The following is a 20,712-nucleotide window of genomic DNA, read 5'->3' on the forward strand; positions in this document are numbered from 1 at the left end:
TCAATGAAATATCCATTTTGTAACCCCACTCTTGACCTGTTGCTAAAACTAACTGTCCTGCACTTGTGCCGCATGTCAGTTAAACGTACGTCCCAACCCTGAGCATCAAAAAGTGATGCCAAGAGTCCCGACCAAGCGCGTCTTAATATGATGCTAATGGAGACTTCATCCGTCAATAACAAATCCCAAAGGCACCTGACCAAGCGTCGCTTCTTCACATGATGGAGGTGAGAATGTGTTGATCTGTGAGATACTTGGTGGCAGGTCCTGAAATCAAGTTCTTATACCTGAATAACAAGATTTTCCTTGTGTTCCTATGTTAGCATGTTGCTTTGCTCGGACTCTTTGCATGCCCATTCATTCTCCCTAATGTCCTCTATAGCAGTTTTTATGTTACTATACTACTGTACATTGCTATACTCCATGCTTTGTTTTATTCCTTTTTTATTTCATCCATTTTTATTTAAGTTGTTTGAACAAACAACCAATGCTCTTATATTTCTTGTGAGTCTTATCTTGGAAATACTCACTCACCACTACTAGAAGCCTGTTTGTTTTACAGATTACCTCAGAAAACATAATGTAAAAATACTAAGGGAAGCAGTCTAGTAAATATGTTAATATATTATTTTGCCTGTAAAAAACATATTCCTTAAACAATTTCTCTCTGCTTTTTGACAAAATCATGGTTTGGTTTATTGAAAATATTCTAAAATGTTGCTGAAAAAGAAAACAATTACATAATCAGTGATGGATAAAAAAGATGCACACAGGCAGTCAATGTCTGACTGACATTAAAGTATATTGTAAAATTAAAAATAATTAAAAGTCATAAATGAACAAACAATTGTGAAAAACCTTTTCAAAAAGGAGACAAAGTAAAAAGTGTCAAAGACACTAAAAAAAAGAAGAAAAAAAGGTTTCTGACAATTTCATAGCGCCATGGAGTAATGTTTCTGTCCTGGATTTGTACGATCCTATGTAAACTCACAAGTACACCAGCAACGCAGTTCACTTTCCTGATGCTGTTTTTTTTGCTATTTGACTGATGAGTGGCAGCCCCACCTTTAGGTGTCAGTGACAAGCCGGGAAACAACCAAATAAAGGCAGGCAACTAATTAAAAGCAAGTGCAAACATGGATATAAACAATGAAACATGTAAAAAAAATTAGCTTTGCGATCTTTTTATGAGGAGGAAAAATATGTTTGACACATTTGCACACACAATGCAACTTGGTGGGAAACACTAAAGATAAACCTACATTTGTTTCTTTACAATATAACATACGGTTAAACTCATTTTGAAAACAATGATATGTGCAGTCAGAGTCACTGTAATCCCACCAATACAATTTAGTTGCATGTTTGGTGTACTTTTTCTTGAGTTTGTTCCATTATTGGTGGCTCTCAAGTATTTGGGCTAGGTTATAGAATCACATTATAAATTTTCAACAATAAAAATCTAAAGGACAATCTAAGTATTTTCCTCCTTGTTGTAGATCATTTTTCATCCAACAGCAGTGGAATGCTTCAATTGAATCTTCCACATCATCCAATCATTTTGAAATAATCCCTCTCAGGATAACCTTTCATCAGCGTTTCTTATTATCCTTATCAGTGTTCTTTGTGACCCTCACTGGTATTTAACCACCGCAATTTCATTAAAGTGTGACTTTGACTTGACATTGATAGTATCGTTTAAATAAGAAGCTTTTTTTAAACGTCTCTGGAGCCGACACAGACGCACAAGGTCGCGTCTCATATCCTAGACCTTTGATTAACTTCCACTGCAATTAATGTAGTGATAGATGAGGCCAGCCGCGACGCAGATACACAGATGTTGATGAATGACATGTTATGGAATGCCCACCCCTCCATTAACATGACCATCATCATGGGAACGGGAGAGACACAAGGCAAAGTCAAATCAGGTGCACTGTTCAACAGCACACAATAGCACAGACTGTTTTAGACACAATGTCACTGAAGACATGGAGGAGTTGTTGACATGATTTGTTTTCTGCCAACAAAAGAATATTACTCCATTTTGTAACGCTTTATTTGAAGGGGTGTGAATAAGTCTGACATGACACCTGTCATGAACATGAAGGAGTCATTTTGAGTGTTAATGATTGTTGTCATTAAGTATCATTCTGTAAATTATGACACTTTTAATGCAAAGTTAGCATTGTCCCAAATGTCTTTGTCATGACAACTTGACATTAATGAAGACAACAATCTCACCTGAAGGGACCATCTGGACCTGTTATGACGTTTGATTTAATCAGAAAATGCTTATGAATGACAATGTCATGAATATTATCCTTGACCTTAAGTAGAGTGGAACCATTTGGACTTGTCATTAAGATGTCTTGAATGTCTTTCTTTAGAGCAAATTGTCCAACTTTAAGACTTTAAGAGTGTATCCCTTGTGAAAATACACATTAATATTTTGTTTTTTGTGTTAAAAACCGTTTTTACTTAGATGAGGTATGAAGAGAGCAAGTCTCACAATTTCAAAATAGTAAATATTTTGCCTGCAATAATAATAAAAATAACAACAAAACTTAATCTGATGGCAGCTTACAGACAGAAAAGAATAAGGCCCAGGAATCAACCTTGTGGCACATCAATAGAACTCCCCTTGGGAAACAAAACAGTCCTGACACAAAGTCTTGTTAGGTAACACCAAAACCAGTGTAGTACTGTGCCTAAAAGAGGCCAAACCATGTTTCTAGCCTTTCTCTAAGGAGATCATTATCAAAACATAATACTATTGAGTAAGTGTGTTTGATGATCTTGCATTGAGGTGTTTATAAAGCATCTGTTATGTGTTCTAAAATCAAAAATGTGTCAATTGTCTATTGATTATCTAAATGCTAACATTTCAGTGACATTCATGCCTTGACACGAAATGGTACAGTAAAGTGGAAACAGCACTAAATAAACTAAAATTTAAAAAAATGGCAACATTGTCACTGACATTTTGTTTTTCAGACGAAGATAGAGGAAGTTGTAGTGGAGGTGGCGGCAGTTCCTCACCCGTATTCCACCTTCCGGTAGATTTCTTCCACCCAGCTGCTGCGGCCAGTCCTGGGAACGGTGTCAGCCCTGTAGACAGAGGGCTGTCCAGGTTGCCCTCCCCAGCCTCCTGGGCCTCTCTTCGCTCACCCGGAGCAAACAGCAGGCCCCTGAGCTTTCAGGTATTATGGACAGATGAATGAATAGATGGATGGATAGACAAATAAGGACCTGACATCAGTACCTCTGTGCAACACATCAGTGACATGATGGAACAGTGTAAATAGATCATTCCTAAGAGAATGTTCAGTGAACTAAAGTTGTCATGCATCAAAAACACTGCAGGCAGTCAGATGGGATTTGCCAATTGATGTATTATGCAGAATGAGTGTGTGAGCCCAAAAAACGGTGATCTGGAAACTTGATACTGTAACGTGTCTTAATAAATGTCTACGCAGAGGAATACAAATACTAATAACTGACAAATTTGTCCGCAGTAGCTGAGTTGGAACATCCCTTTGGCAACTTGTGTTAAATTGTGAATACACACATGACACTTTCCACCCTTGCTTGATGTAAATGTAAAGGTACTTTTATTGTCACATACATGTAGCAAAACACATTCTCTGCATTTAACCCATCCCTCAAGGGAGCAGTGGGCAGCCATCTCCAGATCTGAGCCAGTGCCTTGATCAAGGGCACTGACTGGAGAACCTAGTTCAAGTTTTTTGATGGTGGGGGAAACCTGAGCACCTGTAGGAAACCCACGCAAACAAGGGGAGAACACACAAACTCCACACAGAACCTTCGTGCTGTGAGGGCACAGTGCTAACCATAGGGCCGCCAGGCTGCTCTCCTACTGATGTCCTAATGTTGTGTGAAACTTCTGATTCATTATTTATATATTTTATAACTAAAGCTATGATCTAATATGTATTGAATCTAACACCTCCCCTGTGTTGGCTTCTGCATGAAACAAAACGAGAATGAAAGGGCCCTTTTTTTTAATTCCTGTGTAACCATGGAGACAGATTTTTCTTTCTTTCCCCTCTACCTGGTTTGTTTAGCTTGTGCCTGAGTGCCTCTGTGATCCTCAGCTGCTACAGTAATGCTCTGCAGCACTCGTCTAATTAGCCCTGCCAGCACTGAGCCTGATCCCAACTCTGTGCACACAGAATGAGCAGGTTTGAACAGGTTATGCATGTATGGTCTTTTATCTTTAACCCAAAATTAAAATCATCCCTTTTGCTCCACCTTTTCAAAATCCAATTTAAACTCTAATCTCTGTATCTTTTTAAAGGTCTTTTTTAAAAACTTCAACAATTGAAAAATCTCCGTGCTGCATTGACAGGCATCGTGGGTAGGGCAAAATGAGCCCAGTTCTCAGGGAGAGAAAAAAAATAAGGAAACAACTCCGAGTCAGATGTAGACAATAATTTGGAATGAAACACTAACAAAACTCAAAAGAAAAGATAGACCTGTCAGCAAACATAGGAGCTAGCAGAATGGTAATTGGAGCTCCTTAAATGGTTTCAAAGGGACAATAGGAGCATTACTGCCATGCCAGTGTAACAAGTGAAAACTATAGTAAACATTGTGTGCAGTGGTTGTGTGAAACGCCCATGGTACACAGGTATTTTTATGTTTTTTTCTTTTTGCTTGATATGATTTTTTTTTAATTATGTTGGCAAACACAGACCATGAATGATTGATATTTCCCTCACGCTCCTGTTGATGCTGTTACACGATGTATGCCCAGAAGAAATCAACAAAAACATTGAAAAAAAGTTTAAAAAAAAAAAAAAATCACATAAAAGTGACAAAACCTTTGGGAAAGTGACAAAAACACAGGGTTAAGTGGTAAAAATGTCTAAAAAGATGACTAAAGCAAAAACTAAAAGGTTTTCATTGTACATTTTGACCCAGAGAACTAAAAGTTGCATGGCCGACGGGAAGACAACACAAGGGTCAATGGTAAAGTAAAGGTTATGCTCTAAACCGCACTTAAAATAAATTTTTCATACTTTGGTTTGACTTATTTAACTGAATTTTATTGATCCAGGATTTTATTAAAATTGTGGAACACAGATGGGATTAACTTTAACTCTCTGAGGTCTAAGGGCAATTTTTGGATATCTTCTTGAACTTTCCTTGAATTCTCCTTTGCATATAACCTGAGCCCCCTGTGTTTCATTTCAAAATGTTCTGAACAACCTCAGCTTTCTGAATGTTTCAGAGCAATGTAGAAAGAGAGAGTTGGGCCCTAAAGCGGTAACATTTTTAAAATCTGTTTTTTTTTTTTTTTTACTGAAAAGCTTATTAACCCCAATAAATACAAAAAAAATCATGTTTGTGCCGATAAGTAATATTTTTTTGCATAGTAAAGACCTAATTGCCTCCTTTTATTTTCTTTCACCACCTCCGTCCTCTGTGTGCAGCACCCGTCCCACAGTGACTCCTCCCTGGCCACAGGCAGTTCAGAGGGCAGCCTGCAGACCACTCTAGAGGAAGGGCTCAGCTTCAGTGTGTCCCCATCTCGAGATCTGGAACTTCCCAGCCACCCCTCACACCCCCGGGCACCGGCCACAGGAGACCAGGGGCGGCCTTTACTAAAGAGACGCAGTACTACTTTTACCCTTCAAGCCACCAGGGGGCATCAGAGAAGCCAGAGCAGCAGCTGCGGCGGCGGCAGCACCAGTTCCGGCTGCCCCCGGCAGGACTCCATGGACCCTTCGGATGAGGACGTGGGCACGGGGACGGTTGGGGACGGCTGCCGCCAGACCCTGAGCAGCGAGCCCTTGTTAGAAACATTAAACAGCGTCTCGCTGACGTCGCTGCTCACCCCAGCCTCACTGGCACCCCCGCCGGTGAAGAAATGCAACAGCACAGGCTCCTTGGACCAAACCAGTTTATCTGCCCGGAGTAAAGACAGCCGCCACCTCTGCGGCATTGATGCCCATGGTTACTTGTCCAACCCCTGGATGGAGGGAACGGCGAGTGGCGGGGAGGAGGACGGTGATATCACAGGCTTCAGCAACCGGCCCACAGACACGAGTTCCAGGAAAAATAGATGAAACACTTGTTCCCTCTCTTGTAGTGGAGCTCATAAATCATTTGCATTTCTGGAACCTTGAACAGAACAGAACAGGAAAAGACTGAACACATGACCTGTGAACCCTGATTCTGAAATGTTCTCATGTCCTTGAGTCGTCTGTTCTCTCTCTCTTTCCCCCTCGGATCTGGCTGCTCGGGATCAGTCTTTACTCAAAAGTACACAGTTGCTTCTGAGTTTTGACATCCTCTCTTTTCCGCGGGATATGCGTTCGCTTTTTGAAAGTACTTTAACGATAGTGACAAGGGGCTTAGCCTTTTAACATAGCCAGGATTCAGCCCTGAAAGATGTGACAGTCCTGGGCTTTACATGTGAGCCATGGTGAAATCCAGAATATTTGGAAGGTCATTAAAGAGACAGGCTTGTTGACATGTAATGATATTTATATGAAAACTTTAATTTAAAAAAAAAATGCTTGCCCTCAACTTTGTTCAGATTGCAACATTGGACAAATGGCAAACACTGCAGCTTCTTTTGAGGAAGAACTGACCTTTGTACAGTTTGTTTTGTAATAACAATTGCTAACAGTAGCATCGACCAACCTTTTTTCCTCTTTAGCAAATTCAGTGGGTAACAGAGAATTGAAAGGTTGTATTTGTTTTTTTGTTCTGTGTTCTTTTTCAACTTCAATGTATTGAAGTTGTGTGAATGTAGACATGTCTGTCTCCGTTTGTGAGGGAGAGGGAGACCAGGGCAGGCAAAGGAGCCTGGCTAGTCTGAAAATTGACAAAGGGCCTCTTTGAATAGACGGCTGGATCTGTGACTGCTGCTGAGAATACATGTGGGTTGTCAGTGGAAGCGTTATACTGCCACTTTAAAGTGGACTTTGGGCTTTCTACAAACCCATGAAAGGGCTAAATGTATTGAGTGCAGACCTGGGCCAAAACATATTGGAAAATAATCTTCATTATAATATATATAAAAGACAGATGTGTCACTAAAATTAACATTGACTTGTAAAACTATTGGGCGGATTTCTCAGAAAACATTTTAAATTTCCTCAAATATGTATTATTATCTATATATTGTATTACAGATTAAAACAAAATGATATGAAATTAGGTAATGATACCCACCAGATGAGCAGACTTTCTCAGCCCCTGCGACTGCTTTGTCTGTGTTAAATGTGCAGTAGTGATTCCTGCAGGTCAGAAATATATTTTACAAGGCAAGGGATGAAAAAGTAATTCTAAAAACAATAATATATATTAATATAACAATAATATGAATGGTATGGGCTTTACAACAGTAGGAGACCGTTTGATGTCATCCGACTTGTCCCTCACACACCAACAGTGTCTACACTCAGTGGTTGAATGGGACCAGTGTCAGCGAGCTCCGAGGTCTCCAAAGCACAACTCAGCGGCAGATGTTAGAAGGTACTGAAGTTTAGTGTACAAAGTACAATCTCAAGCAAAAGTTATTAAAAAACAAGAGGCAAAAGACTTGAAGACTCAGAAGTACTCAGACAACTCCTCACCTTTTAGAAACTGGAAACAATCAAAACAGTTCTTTTTTTTAAAGGTTTAATAATTTTACCTCTACCTGTATATTGTTTGGTTGTTTAACTTATGACAAACATCAGATTTTTTAAACCGCATATGTTTTGTGTGCAGAAATCTTATTGTGGAAAGAAACTGACCTGAAGCTGGCCAATCAACTAGCCCGACATACTTTTTTTACTGGCCCGGCCCATCGGGTCATGGCTTTTGTCAAGCCCTCTCAATTCCCTTGTTCATTCACGGTCCTAAAGCTTAATTTATTGGGAACACGTTACTTGAAGGTATCTTCATAACAGTGACATGTCACTGTTAGAAGGGAAAATAACAAAGATGATGATAATCTGAGACGCTGTCAGCTTGGCTGCGGCGAAGAGGATCTCTGCTTCTCGGATTATTCAAATCATCTTAAAATACTTAAAAATAACACTGTTAACTTGGCTGCAGTGAAGAGTTTTTCTGTTCCACTCTGAAAATCCTCTAAAAAAAGATAATAAAGCAACAAGAACACAATATGAAAATGATAATAATGATGATGATAATATCAGAAATATAAAACAATACGGGACATTGTTGGAATTATAAGTTCTACTGACGTGCGCCGGCCAGTGCATTTGCCTTTGATCCCCTATCTAACTGCCCAGTCGTCGGACGAAGCGGGGGGGATCATCGAGATAACTTTCTCTACCTAACCATAACTTCTCATGACAAAACCAAATAACACCAAAATAAGTGTTATGTCACAAACGTTTACATTGTTCATGTAGTGGAGTAATAAGTATAATATTTCTCTTTGAAATGTAGTTGAGTAGAAGTAGAAAGACGTATGAGGAGAAAGGAATTAAATTAAGTACAATGCATAAGTAAATGTACTTAGTTACTGTACATTTCACCACTGCTGACAAATATACACGCGCTGCTCTGTGGGACCAGTCTGGAGATTCAGCGGGCGAACTGAGTGACATCAAACTGTCTTTATAATAATCGTTAAATGGCCTAGAATATGCGCTGGCAGCTGACAATATACCTGAGGGTGGTGCCCAGAATATGTTTTTGATATACCGGGTAGGTTCTTGTAGGTCTTCATCTTGTAGACAGATTTCCAGGAATTCAGAAATTGTGATTCTTAATTAAATACAATTTTAATTATAGTATCAAATCATGACAATAGTTATCTCAATACACTTGCAGATAGAGTAGATCTAGGCCACATTCTACAATAAACAAAGACCCAACATTTTCCCACGAGCTAGCACTTGGTGGAATTCATTTTGTTTTTGTTTTCTGCATTTAAACCAAATGATTATTTGACTCAGGTCTGCTTGAGTGTAGCAAGATATTAGAAATACCAGAAACTATGGCAAGCAATGTGGTCCAAAGGTGTAACTTGTAACTTTGAGCACTTGTTTATCAGACATCTTTTATCAAATTGTGATGACCCATTGTATAATATACTGTGTGGTAATCTTTGAAAATGCAGAGCAGGTAGACCTCAGGTTGACCTATATGCACTCACACACACAGCATTACACATAGCACACATTCAAGCACATACAGTACATGTTACATACACATATCATACAAAGATGTCAATGTCAAAACACTCCAGGGTGTTTCTGTAGTTGTTTGAGGTGTAGTCTACATCCACAATGGTTCACTTCCGGGATTGCTCCAGTGCCGATGGATATTCAACCGGATGTCCACTTTCGCTTTCTTTGATTTTGACATTTTAAACTCCAGTGGATTTACGAGTATTATGGCGAACTGCTCCTCAGATCTCTGTAGGGAAAATCCCAACAGCTAGCTAGACTATCTGTCCAATCTGAGTTTTCTGTTCCACGACTAAAATTACTTTTGAGTGTACACATTTTCCACCAAAACCAGTTTCTTCCCGAGGCTATTTTGCAGCGGCACCGGGGCTCCGCCCGGCGCTTAGCACCGCCCTTGGACGATAGACCTTTTTCACGGCAGACACGTTGACATGTCATAGTAGGAAAAGCACTGGTGTATTGAAAACCATTAAGGATGGCTGCAGGAGAGACTCTGGTAATGTGCATGACTACCTGAGGCCTTGGTCATTTTGTCAAACGGAGACATTTCCCTTTATTTGTGCCCTTCGTTTACACGCAAACTGAGAATTCACCTCTGAAAACGAGTGTTTCTAAAAACTCCGACCAGAGAGGAGATCTTTGAAATCTTTGTTTTCATGTTAACTGAGACAAACGGAGGTTTGGGCAGCTGAGGAATAGAAGAAAGACGAAGTGATTGGTTGTTGTTGTTGGTAATTTAGGGATTCTGATTGGCTAATGCGGGCTTGAGATTTTTGTTACACTGCCACCTACAGGTTTGGCCTGCTCTTGACAGCATATATACACAGGTATGTGTAAATGAACACTTTTCTGAAAACTGACAACTGTGCACAATGTTTTTTGTGACACTGGAGAGGTTGAAATGTCCGTTTATGGATATAGCCGGCCACATGTAAACATAGCCTAAAATAGCTTACTGGGACATTTAATGCCATGAGCCATTGTTAAGGTTATCAATCTCAGCTGTGCTTTTCCTACTATGACAAGTCAAAATGTTGGCTGTGATAAAGCCCCATTGTAATCGGTTTAAAGAAATGCCAATATACCCGAGTTTTTCTCTATACCAGAATTCTGTGAGGACTGGTCAGACCCTCCTCCACCGCTCTGTGGAGGAATGTCTGGCATTGCGAAACTATTTGAGAAGAGACAAAAGAAAACCATGGTCTGTATCTCTTCCTCTACTTTGTCTTCAAGCCCCCCATTGTCATTCAATTATATTATTTCCCTTCCACAGAGAAGCCAGAGTATTACATTGACTATTGATTAACCCCTTCTCTATTCGAGATATGCAATATGCTACAGTAGATGTACAGTTAGATGTATGAGACTCATATAGATATTCAGTATGGTGAGAGAAGATAATATTTATGAATCCATGTGTTAGAATAAAATGGCAAAGAGATTTAAAAGGTCATTGAAAGGATGATGATGTATTCATGTATTCCAGAGTGTTGGAGTATGCGTTTTTTCTTTTTGCCCTCCATCCTCCCAACCTGATTTATTGTTTTTCTCTCCTAAATGCACGTGTTTTTTTTTTCTGTTTTCTTAAATGTCATTCTAGTGTCATATAAAAGTAAAATAGCTTTTCAACCTTTGACTCCTGAAGTTTGTCTTTCACATTGTTGTTATGGTTTTTTAAATTGTTTTTTTTTCTAGGGTTGTGTTAAAGCTCAATGTTGGTCTCATTTCCCTTCTTCATTGACACTCCGAAAGCTTCATTTATCGCTAACTCTTCACTTAAAGGTAGCTACGTACAGTTAGAGTGACATGACACTCTCATGAACAAGCAACACTGTCATGACACGTGAACCCTAACCCAAACTCTAACCATCACTTTTCATGACAAAACCGAATGACACTAAAAGAAGTGTTACGTCATAAACGTTTATGCCTTGCTTATTATATTTCTGACGCGATCATGAAAGTGTCATGTCCCTCTTATGTAGATACCTTCAAGTGAAGTGTAACTAATTTATCTTATCCAGCAGCATCTCTAGTAGAATGGCTTCTTGGAAAATATCTAAAATAATTGCTAGTGGCATCTTGCTAAATTAAATTGATCTGAATGATAACTTTGACTGAGGATTTAGCTTCTTAGAGTGACATGTTTTTGCCTCGAAGCAGCAGTGTTTTTTTATTTCTTTCCTTTTATCCCCCACACTTGATGCAGTTCTTTTTGCAGCTCTTTCACTTATTTTGATCATTTAAAGCAGCATACAGCTTGGCCTTCAACTAACTGGCCTCCATACACCTCATACAGAGATGAAGAGCACCAACCATTCAGAATAGAATTCTTGAAATATATATATATACACTTTAGTGTGTATTTTCTGCTGCCCCTATGAGGAATTTTAAGTAATGACAACAAAACTGTTGGCGCGTTCACATGATACAAGCCTTCCGTGCCCGAGATACATTGTTTTTAATTAATTGTGTTCACGTAAAATGTTGGTAATGGCAGATTTAGACACAGATGGTGTGGTTCTGCATTACAATTGTTGTACTATTTTTTTCTAAATGTCAGGTTGCACCCGGAAGATTTGTCCGGCTCCTTTCTACCCAATTCCTTTGTTTGAGCACACATCTGAGCTGATCTTGACAGTAACTGCGACAAAAGGTAAATGGAAAGGTTTGTATGACAGCGCAAACCTGCAGCTGTTCTGTTTATGTGGATGTTCGGTATTTCTTTCGACCTAAATCCCACAGATCCAGTTTCAAACCTTCTGAGGATTATCATATTACTGTTAAAAGTTTAGAGCATCATATGACCATCTTATTGCACTTTTATGTTGGGTCATTATTTTGCATGTGGTGATGGTGAACTGCGACTATTTCTTGTTTTTTTAACCTGAGATATGACCATCTTCATCCAAACTTCCGTCACGGTTACAACTTTGACTTTACCAACACTCAGTTTCACATTGTTGATCCGCTGCAGATGTGAAGCAAAATAACTTTGTCATTTAATATTTATGTTACTGTTTTTGTCTTGGGTAATGAAGAAGAGAGAAAATATCTATTATCATGGAGGATATGTTATGAGATACACCTGTGTGGCCCAATCAGCTAATTGTAGCCGCAAGCCTAACCCTTTTAAAACCCTCCCTCTGCCATACTTTCTCTTTTTAATGATCTAACTGCAGAAACAAAGCATCCACACAATGCTCTTTAGCAGTCCTTCCCCCTTTGTGTTTGATTACCTGCATAGGGTGTTTGCATGTATTTTCTGCTATTTATTTTCTTTTAACAGGCAACCGTATAAACATACAACTGTCTAGGTCATTCTCTCTATTACAAGTTAAAACTGCTTTAGAAGTGTGACTGCCTCTATCAAGTCACATAGGTGTTAAGAGTCTTTGATACAAAATGAGTTTGTCCCTGGAGAAAACCAGTACTTTGTACCTCCAGCGTTATTTAACAACCAATTCCTCAGCCATCCTATTGTCCCAGTGTCCACACACAATCAGAAATGGTCTCTGCTGTATTTTCTGCTGTACTTAGTCTGAGGGGATCATGGGAAATCATCTCCTCAAATATTTGTACATTTTTATCATTAGATGTGGGTTCTGTTATTACTGCTGCATATTTTATCTTTTTTCCAGCCTGTAAAACTCTGGCAGGAAAAAACAAAAAAATACTGCAGCTTGCTTTGGTTGTTGGAGCTGTAAGACTAAAGCAATTAGACTGTTTTAAGGAAGGTTTTTTATTGTTTTCCCCAAACATAAAAGATACAAGGCAAAGTTAATCATAATGGCGGCCCGTCTACAAACCATGTAAACAAACCAAATTCTAAGTATCTGGAGACACAGCTCACGTATGTGATGACGGCAGGACGTAGTTTTGTCACACAGAGATCTTTTCGGCCCTACCTTGCACCCGGCGCAGCGTTAAACCAGACACCAGTGTCTTTGCTATTTTAAGACCGTCCTGCACCCACATTGTTTAAACATCAAATGCACATGCATCCGTCTTTGCGCCCATGGGCGTGCTGGTCTTACAGGGTGGTGTGTTCAGGTGCATTCTTGGCGTATTGCTGTCTTCAAGCAGCGGGAAGTAATCGCGCCATTGACCAACAAAAATCTGGTCTAAAGTCAGTAGTGCAGCATTTCATTGATATTTTGACAGTGCATTAGTAAAAAGTGCTTATGCGCACATTGCTTTCTACACACACACACAGACACACACACATACACACACACACACACACAGGGACGCACAGCAGCACACAAACATGCAAAAGATTACAAATAAAAATGTTACGGTGCAAATCCGCCATCATAACATTAATGCGCCAAGGTAAAAACGCGCCTGTCTGTTAAAGGGAATAGAAGATGACCCTCTGATTGGTTTATGGCATGTTACACCCGAAACACACGCATTCATTATTAAAGATACTCAGTACAACCCTTTTTGAACCACGCGCCCGGCAACCAAACCCTTTTTTCTGCCGTCAAACTAGCAAAAGTGGATTTGAACACGCTCTAAAGGCACCTACGCCATGCACTTCCCTTAGTGCGCTGAGATCGTTAACATAGTAGAGGGCCCTTGGTGTGCTTGCATAACTGCAGTGTGAAACAAAGACTTTGGTCTGGACCTTGGTTTTGGACTTATACATTAGGTGTGAAAGCCCCCTTTTCTCTTTTGTGTCTCCAAAGCAGCATGCTTGTTATGTGGTAGGAGATGTGTTAAGGAAACCACTGCTTGTTTTATCAAATGGTTTTATCCATGCTAGTCGTTATGGAAAGGTCGTTCTGTCTACTAATTTGGTTCAGACCAAAATATCTCACCAACTTCTGAATAGATTGCTCGACATCAGTACACAGAGTATGAACCCTGCTGGCGTGATCCCCTGAATTGTCCTCTCAAACCATGAAGATGACATTTGTGGTTTGGAGTGAAATGTCTAGCTATTGGATGGATTGCCCTGATTTATGGTGCAGATATTCACAGGAGGACAGCCTGCCGCAGACATCTCATCTGTACCATCATTAAATCAACATTTTGATACATCCAATACTTTGGTTTATGCCCCAAAAAACTTATGTTAGTTTAGCAAGCTAACATGTTGAACTAAAATTGTGAAAATGGTATATGTTTTTTTCTTATTATTTTTCTCTATTTATTTAGGCGCCTCCATTCCTCCAATGCCCCTCACTCCCTTTACTCTCTTATGGCGTTTTTCCACTGCATGGTACCTGCACGACACGCCTTGACTCTACTCGCCTTTTCTGGTTTTCCATTAGAAAAAAGGTACCTGCTAACAGGTACTTTTTGTAGTACTACCTCAGTCGAGGTTCCAAGCGAGCCGAAGCAATACCAAAAGGTGAGGCTAAAACCTGCAGACTACTGATTGGTCGGAGAGAATCCTCACTAATCACTGCTTCATCATTGCTAGTAACAGACGGGGGGGGGGTCCTGAACAAACCCGCCATGATAACCGCTAAATAGTTTATCCAACGTTATTTTTTTTAATGCCTTCTGGTTCATTAGAAACTAATTTGCCTTCTGGTTGTAGCAACACGCCGAGAATCAAAAACAACACACCTTCAATGTTCTGTGTGTGTCGTGTTAGGTCACAGTTTCCTGCTTCAACAACCAGCCACAGATTAGTACCGCCTCACGCATGAGGCGGTACTAATCTGAAATGGAAAGAGGAGAATGGGACACTGCGGGCAACCCTTTATTTTCCTCTCTGATCTCAACCAGGCCTGGGCCATTACGGTGCGTGCTGCCAACTACTGAAGAAATGTCATTAGTAAAATATATTTGACACAGCTTTGCTATCACGTAAACCCCTATAGAAATTAATTATAACTATTTTCTGCTCATTCCCTGAGCATACTCATTCAAACTGGTGACAAAGCAGGGGAACCTTTCTCATAAGCTCTCCGGCAGATATGTGACACCAACAAGGAATATATATGGAGATGATTATAAACCACATCTGCTGAGGGAAGCATTAACACCTATACAGACTCTGGTCCCAATAAGAACTAATTTACGTTTGTAAGCATGGCAGGATAAAAACAGAAGGGAGCCCTGAGACAAAAAGGAGCTGTGGTCCCGTTTCTCGGTTCCCTGTGCATTGTGTTTCCTTCCAGTACACATCAAGTGAAGCGCACAATTTGTCAGGCTGCGGCGTAGGGTCGTTATCTCCTAGTACATACAGACAGAGCCACAGCGTCAATTTAACGCAGAAGCTTAAATCAGACTTTAGAGTCTTCAATAATGCTAGCAGCTATGAGGCTTACATTATTAACTAAGTTGCTAAGTTGGTAACTAATACAAAATAGGCTGAATCATTGTTTTTGCAAGTATTTGGTCACAAATACAGTAAAAGTATTGGAAACGTCTCAATGTGGCAGATGAAAAGTCAGGACTGGAACATCTGGGAACCATGAGTGTCTGGATGGATTCCCGGGTAATCCATCCACTGGTTCAGATGTGTGACTGTGGACCAGAGCGGTGGGCGTGTGGACAAACCAACATTGTCATTCAGCCCTCTAAAAATGGAAAAACATCTGACATTTTCAGCCCTTTTTCAGACTTTTACTTGGTTTTCACTAACACCACCTTACAGTACTTTTTGGAATTTACGGTCAGTAACCCTCATTTATATAGAAATATACCTAATATTGAAGTTAATAAAGCAGAAATTATTATTTATTTTGACTAACAGTTAAGATAAGAGCAACGTACAGATGAGTTTCATCTAGAATAAAAAAGGGTTCAGTTGTATTTGCAAAGAGCGTTGTAAGGAATCCAATCCATGTCTGTGGTAATTTGGTTAAAAAGAAACCCGTATTTCAGACATTTTTAAATGGGTCTGACCCCAAGACATCAGGAGGGTTAAAGCAACACTGAAGCACTTTTCCCCCTTTGGTCCCCTTACAGGTTGGACCTGATCGAACATTCCCATGAAAATGGACTTGTTATGTGTGAGTTCTGTAATGAGGTTCACCTACAAGCTGCTTTCTTGCACTGACAACTGAGTGAGCACTACATGCACATTTAAAACCACCAAACATTTCTCTCTTTACAGGAAATTAAAAGACTGCTTGCTTAAAAAACTCTGCCAGCAAAGCCAATCCTGTTATTTATGGAGAGCTTCTGCAAACACAAACACACTTAAAGGAACTGCTTGAGTCTGTGCAAAGCCATGCCACAGCTCATAATTGGCATTAAGCAGACCTCCAACCTGAATTATCCCTCTAGAACTCGAGAACCTGAGCATCTCCTAGACATCTGTACTTCAATCAAAGGCAGCATGTAAAGAAACAGCAGGCGAACATCTGTGAGTGTCCATACTAATGGTTCAATCTGTAATGAGAATGAATTGAATTGACAGATGATAAAATGATAGATGAAAGGAAAGGAAAGGATGTAGCTGGTAGTCTTACTCTTCTGTCTCAATAGTGCTTAAACACAAACCTTTGGACCAATAATATTTATAAGAACACGACACGTCAACACAACTTATTCCAAATGAAACCAAAAAACACCTACGTGTTGCTTTTGGGAGACCATGTTACTTTTTTTTTTTTTTTTTAAACAAAAACATACTTTAACAAACAACTATGGCATAAAATCCAGCCCTGAATCATTGAGTCATCCCTTTGAAAGTCCAAAGTCCCAAACTGTGACTCTACATAGAGATATGGAAGCCAGTCACCAGCTGTTTCAGGTTGTCAGATGTTGAACAGCTGTGAGGCCTTCAGAGCTTCATCTTGTTCTCACTGTTGCTCCACATCTGCTCCTCACTGCTTCGTGCGTGTGTGCGTGCGTGCGTGCGTGCGTGCATGCGTGAGTGCATGCAAGTTTTCCTTGGCCAGCCTTCGCAGCATTTATTACAAGTCTGCATCAGCAGCGAAGCCTTTGTACCTGCCACTTATGGAGAGCCACCTGCAGTGAGTATCAGCTAATCATCATCATCACCTAATTGGCAACTTTAGTAGTGAAATCTTCAAACAGCTGTTGTCACCTTCAATGTTAAATGCCACACAGCTTTAGTAACAAGTGATCTGACACAAACATTAATGTCCCTCCACTGAGTCCACTCTGCCTCGTTGACTCGAGTCAAGCTGGTCACTTGAGCATACCGCTTAACATCTAAAAGACTCTGGCTGCATAATTAAATTGATTTGCTGGGAATGCCTCTTGAAAATATTTCCCTCTGAAGATAAATTCAAAATCCTTTCTTTTTAAAACCAGCTCTCAACCATCTGTGACTTTGTAGCTCCAACAGTGGATGAGAACATAATGTGATAACAACCAAATTATCCCCCTTTGGAAAAAAATGTGCCAGTACTATGATGTAGTTTAGTAATAAGAATATAATCAGAAATTGAGTTTGTTTGAGAAACTCTAAAGTTTTGTATATCAGTGGGCAAATTGAAAGGGTAGCAGCAGAGTCTGGAGTGATACACGCCGCTTTAATTTCTTTAGAGAAATACCATAAGTAGTTTTAGTCATGGCGGAGTCGGACTCAACACACTAAGACACAAATCCTTGACAAACCACGTGTGACCACTTGATAGAATTTACAGTGCAATAACAAGATAAGAGCTCTCTCAATTTAATTTGGATTTCCATTAAAAGACGTAATTAGGCCACAGAGAGTGAACTCGTGGGACGTAGATAGCCAATTAATCAGAAGGATGGCTACATGTGTGTTTCCTCTCCGTCTACAGTGTGCTGCACAATAAGAGGCCATCAAGGGTGGGGAAAAGGAGGGGGAAAAGGAGGGGGAAAAGGAGGGGGCTGCAGAGCACGACATACAATTACCAGTCCTACCTCCCCTATTTCCGGCTCGGGCTTAACTTAAAGCTCACACACCGACGCTGCATTCAGCACAGAGCAGGAAGACAAAATGGGCGGAAGGGCTTAAAGATATGTGCACGGTCTGACACGTCTGTGACCAGGAGACAAAGGAAGAGTGATGTCCTCTGTATCAGTGCCTGCAGAGACAGATGCAATGGCTCATGCACATATGGACATAATATTTGCACACAATCAATCATACACACATACACAAGGGCCAAACCCACAGTTTTGCTCTTCGAAGTGTTTATAGAGACTACAGTTGGCTTGAATGAATATATATTGTGTCTGTGTAGAAATGTAAATAACCCAGAGCATTTTTTCCCGAAAACAACGCAAGCCTGTGTGTGTGCACAATCACACCATTTTCAGCGTGTAGCTTGCTAGCTCAAAGTTCCTGAGAATGTACTCCCGTTAATACAGACTACTCAGGAAGGAGAGAAGGTTATCCACTAATTGGCGCTTCGATCCCGGGTTCTGCGGTCCGCATGTCATAGTGTCCTTGGGCAAGATACTGAAATCCAAATTGCTCCCAACGGCCGTGCAATTGAAAGTGAATGTTAAGATTGGATCCTGAGGAGCAGATTGGCACCTTACTTGGCAGCTTCAGCCTCTCTGTATGGCCTGTGTGTGTGAATATGGTAAGTGTGACAATCTAATGTAAAGTGCTTTGAGTTGTTGGAAGACTAGAAAGGAGTTATGCTGTTTAAAAAGTGCAAGTCCATTAGTTAGGGGAGTTAGTAACGCGTAGGAGTGAATCTTCAGCACTGCATCTTTAAGCTCAACTTATTGAAATGATACAAATAAGTAAGTCATTTTCTAGTTTCTCAGTCTGTGAACACTACATGCCAACAGTATCTGTGCAGATGCATTTCACTCCGTAAGGTTCCATTCACACCATAAAGTGTTAGAGCAAAATTTCAACACATTTCAACACAATTAGTAGTGTCATTAGCAAATGTGTTCACAGGAGTACATTGGAGCAAACCCCTGATATGGTTTTAACAACATTCCAAGTGTAGTTTGTGATAGCTCCGAGATTATGAGTAGTATTGTACTTTGACGATTTTTGTCATTCTTTCATTTTAGTAATTTAAGATTTGTATTGCCTCCTCCTTTCCATTCCTCAACATGAAGCTGAAATAACAAAAAATGTGTCTAAGAAAACAACAGAACGTCCATTTTTAAAAGTGATCTCACAGATTTACTTTGTCGTCAAAAGGGATTTTCTGTAACTGTATGTGAAAGCTGTATGTAGGAGTAAGCAGGCTGAAGGTTGCTAGAGGCAGATTGAAAATGAAGCATGTTAGTCCCGCAATGCCTTTGTTGTGTGTGTGTGTGTGTGTGCGTGCCTGCTTATGCATGCCTATCCATGCATATAAGTGTGATAGAGAGTTGAGGGCATCACTGTGGGAATCATAGCACATAATGTGTAATTTCAGCTAATCTGTAATTCCCAGGCTAAATGGTTTGACAGAGGAATAAGATGGTGAGGGGGAGAGCGCTGGTTGGTTGACGGTGCAATACCTAGATGCAACAGAAAGGACAAAAGCATCAGTCTTAGGAGCCAAGTGGAGCTACAGTAAATACAAAAGAGGGTCACCGGGTTGATTTCTCTTTGGCCTCTCCTTCTATTTACATGTTAATGACTCCCATAGAACTCCATAATAAGATCTTGTCATCCCTGTCGCTTTTCCTTCCCTGGACAAATTGCAAGGGTTGTGTGCGTGTGTGTGTGTGTGTGTGTGTGTGTGTGTGTGTGTGTGTGTCTCTCTCTCTCTCTCTCTCTCTCTCTCTAAATCTTGTTGCACATGATGAACACAGATATGTGAAAACACCGGCCAATCAGTTTTAGCTCAGAGCAGAGGTGATTCCATGACTACAATGTGATATAATAGCAGATTGCATATTGTGTGTGTGTGTTTGTGTGTGAAGGAGGAGGCATTTAAACAAGCATTACAGTGCAATTATAAACTTTCTGTGGCACACTTTTCTGTCACACTTTTTTTATTTTCACACAAAACTGCGTAAAAAAAAAAAAAGAGGTCAAGAAGCCAGAGGCTTTTACAACAGACGCCCCCTAATTCAACAAAAAAATGCATGTAAAACAATACAGGGAAAGAGAAGAGTAAAATATACTGTATATTTATATTTATACAATTAGCTACACGTCAATAAATAATTAGACATCATATATAAAATGTGATAACAATTTCCTTTAAAAAGAACTTGTAACAAGCTTTTGTTAACGTGTAGTTTGACATTCCATATTTACATATATACTGCATTATCTGAGGGAGTTCTGGCTTATACTCATTTTGTAAAATTGCAGGTGGAAATGACTAACCTGTCTAGTATTAGGCTTTATGCAACCAATATCCTCCTTGTTGCGCTGTTCACTAAACCACTTCCCCGCAGAGTAATTATCTAATCATATCTTAGTTACTGGAACTGGGTACAGCAATTGTAAAAAGCAGAAACACAACAAAGGCTGTCAGTTGAATGACGTTTTGAGCTAGCGTTAGCAATCAACTGTCATAGATCAATAAACTCTATCTTCTGTTATTGTTTGTAATGAGAAAAGTTTATTTTATGGATTTCACAAATTTCAGAATGTTACGTTCTACCGTAAACCGTTTAAATCTGAGCATGCGCAACTCACATCTGCACT

General features: G+C 39.9%; 1 protein-coding gene and 2 long non-coding RNA genes across 4 annotated transcripts in view; 2 read left to right on the plus strand and 1 right to left on the minus strand.

Annotated features, from left to right (window-relative positions):
* The window catches only part of LOC117952270 (voltage-dependent T-type calcium channel subunit alpha-1I-like), a 237,219-nt gene extending 229,288 nt beyond the window's left edge, over positions 1-7,931 (plus strand). For both annotated transcript variants that reach the window (XM_034884421.1, XM_034884426.1), the window contains 2 exons: positions 2,998-3,203; positions 5,460-7,931. In XM_034884421.1, coding sequence (XP_034740312.1) covers positions 2,998-3,203; positions 5,460-6,095 — 842 coding nt within the window. In that variant the 3' untranslated portion in view covers positions 6,096-7,931. The remainder of the gene's footprint in view (positions 1-2,997; positions 3,204-5,459) is intronic.
* LOC117952676 lies at positions 3-15,828 on the minus strand. Its single transcript, XR_004658471.1, has 3 exons — positions 15,819-15,828; positions 8,070-8,073; positions 3-153 (listed from the first exon to the last, which is right to left on the minus strand). It is a non-coding gene; the product is annotated as an uncharacterized LOC117952676 (long non-coding RNA).
* LOC117952685 lies at positions 8,187-10,216 on the plus strand. The gene is made up of 2 exons (XR_004658475.1): positions 8,187-8,665; positions 8,702-10,216. It is a non-coding gene; the product is annotated as an uncharacterized LOC117952685 (long non-coding RNA).
* Positions 15,829-20,712: the final 4,884 nt, after the last annotated feature.

The sequence above is a fragment of the Etheostoma cragini genome, chromosome 2 (assembly GCF_013103735.1).
Source record: "Etheostoma cragini isolate CJK2018 chromosome 2, CSU_Ecrag_1.0, whole genome shotgun sequence".
Classification (NCBI taxonomy): domain Eukaryota; kingdom Metazoa; phylum Chordata; class Actinopteri; order Perciformes; family Percidae; genus Etheostoma; species Etheostoma cragini.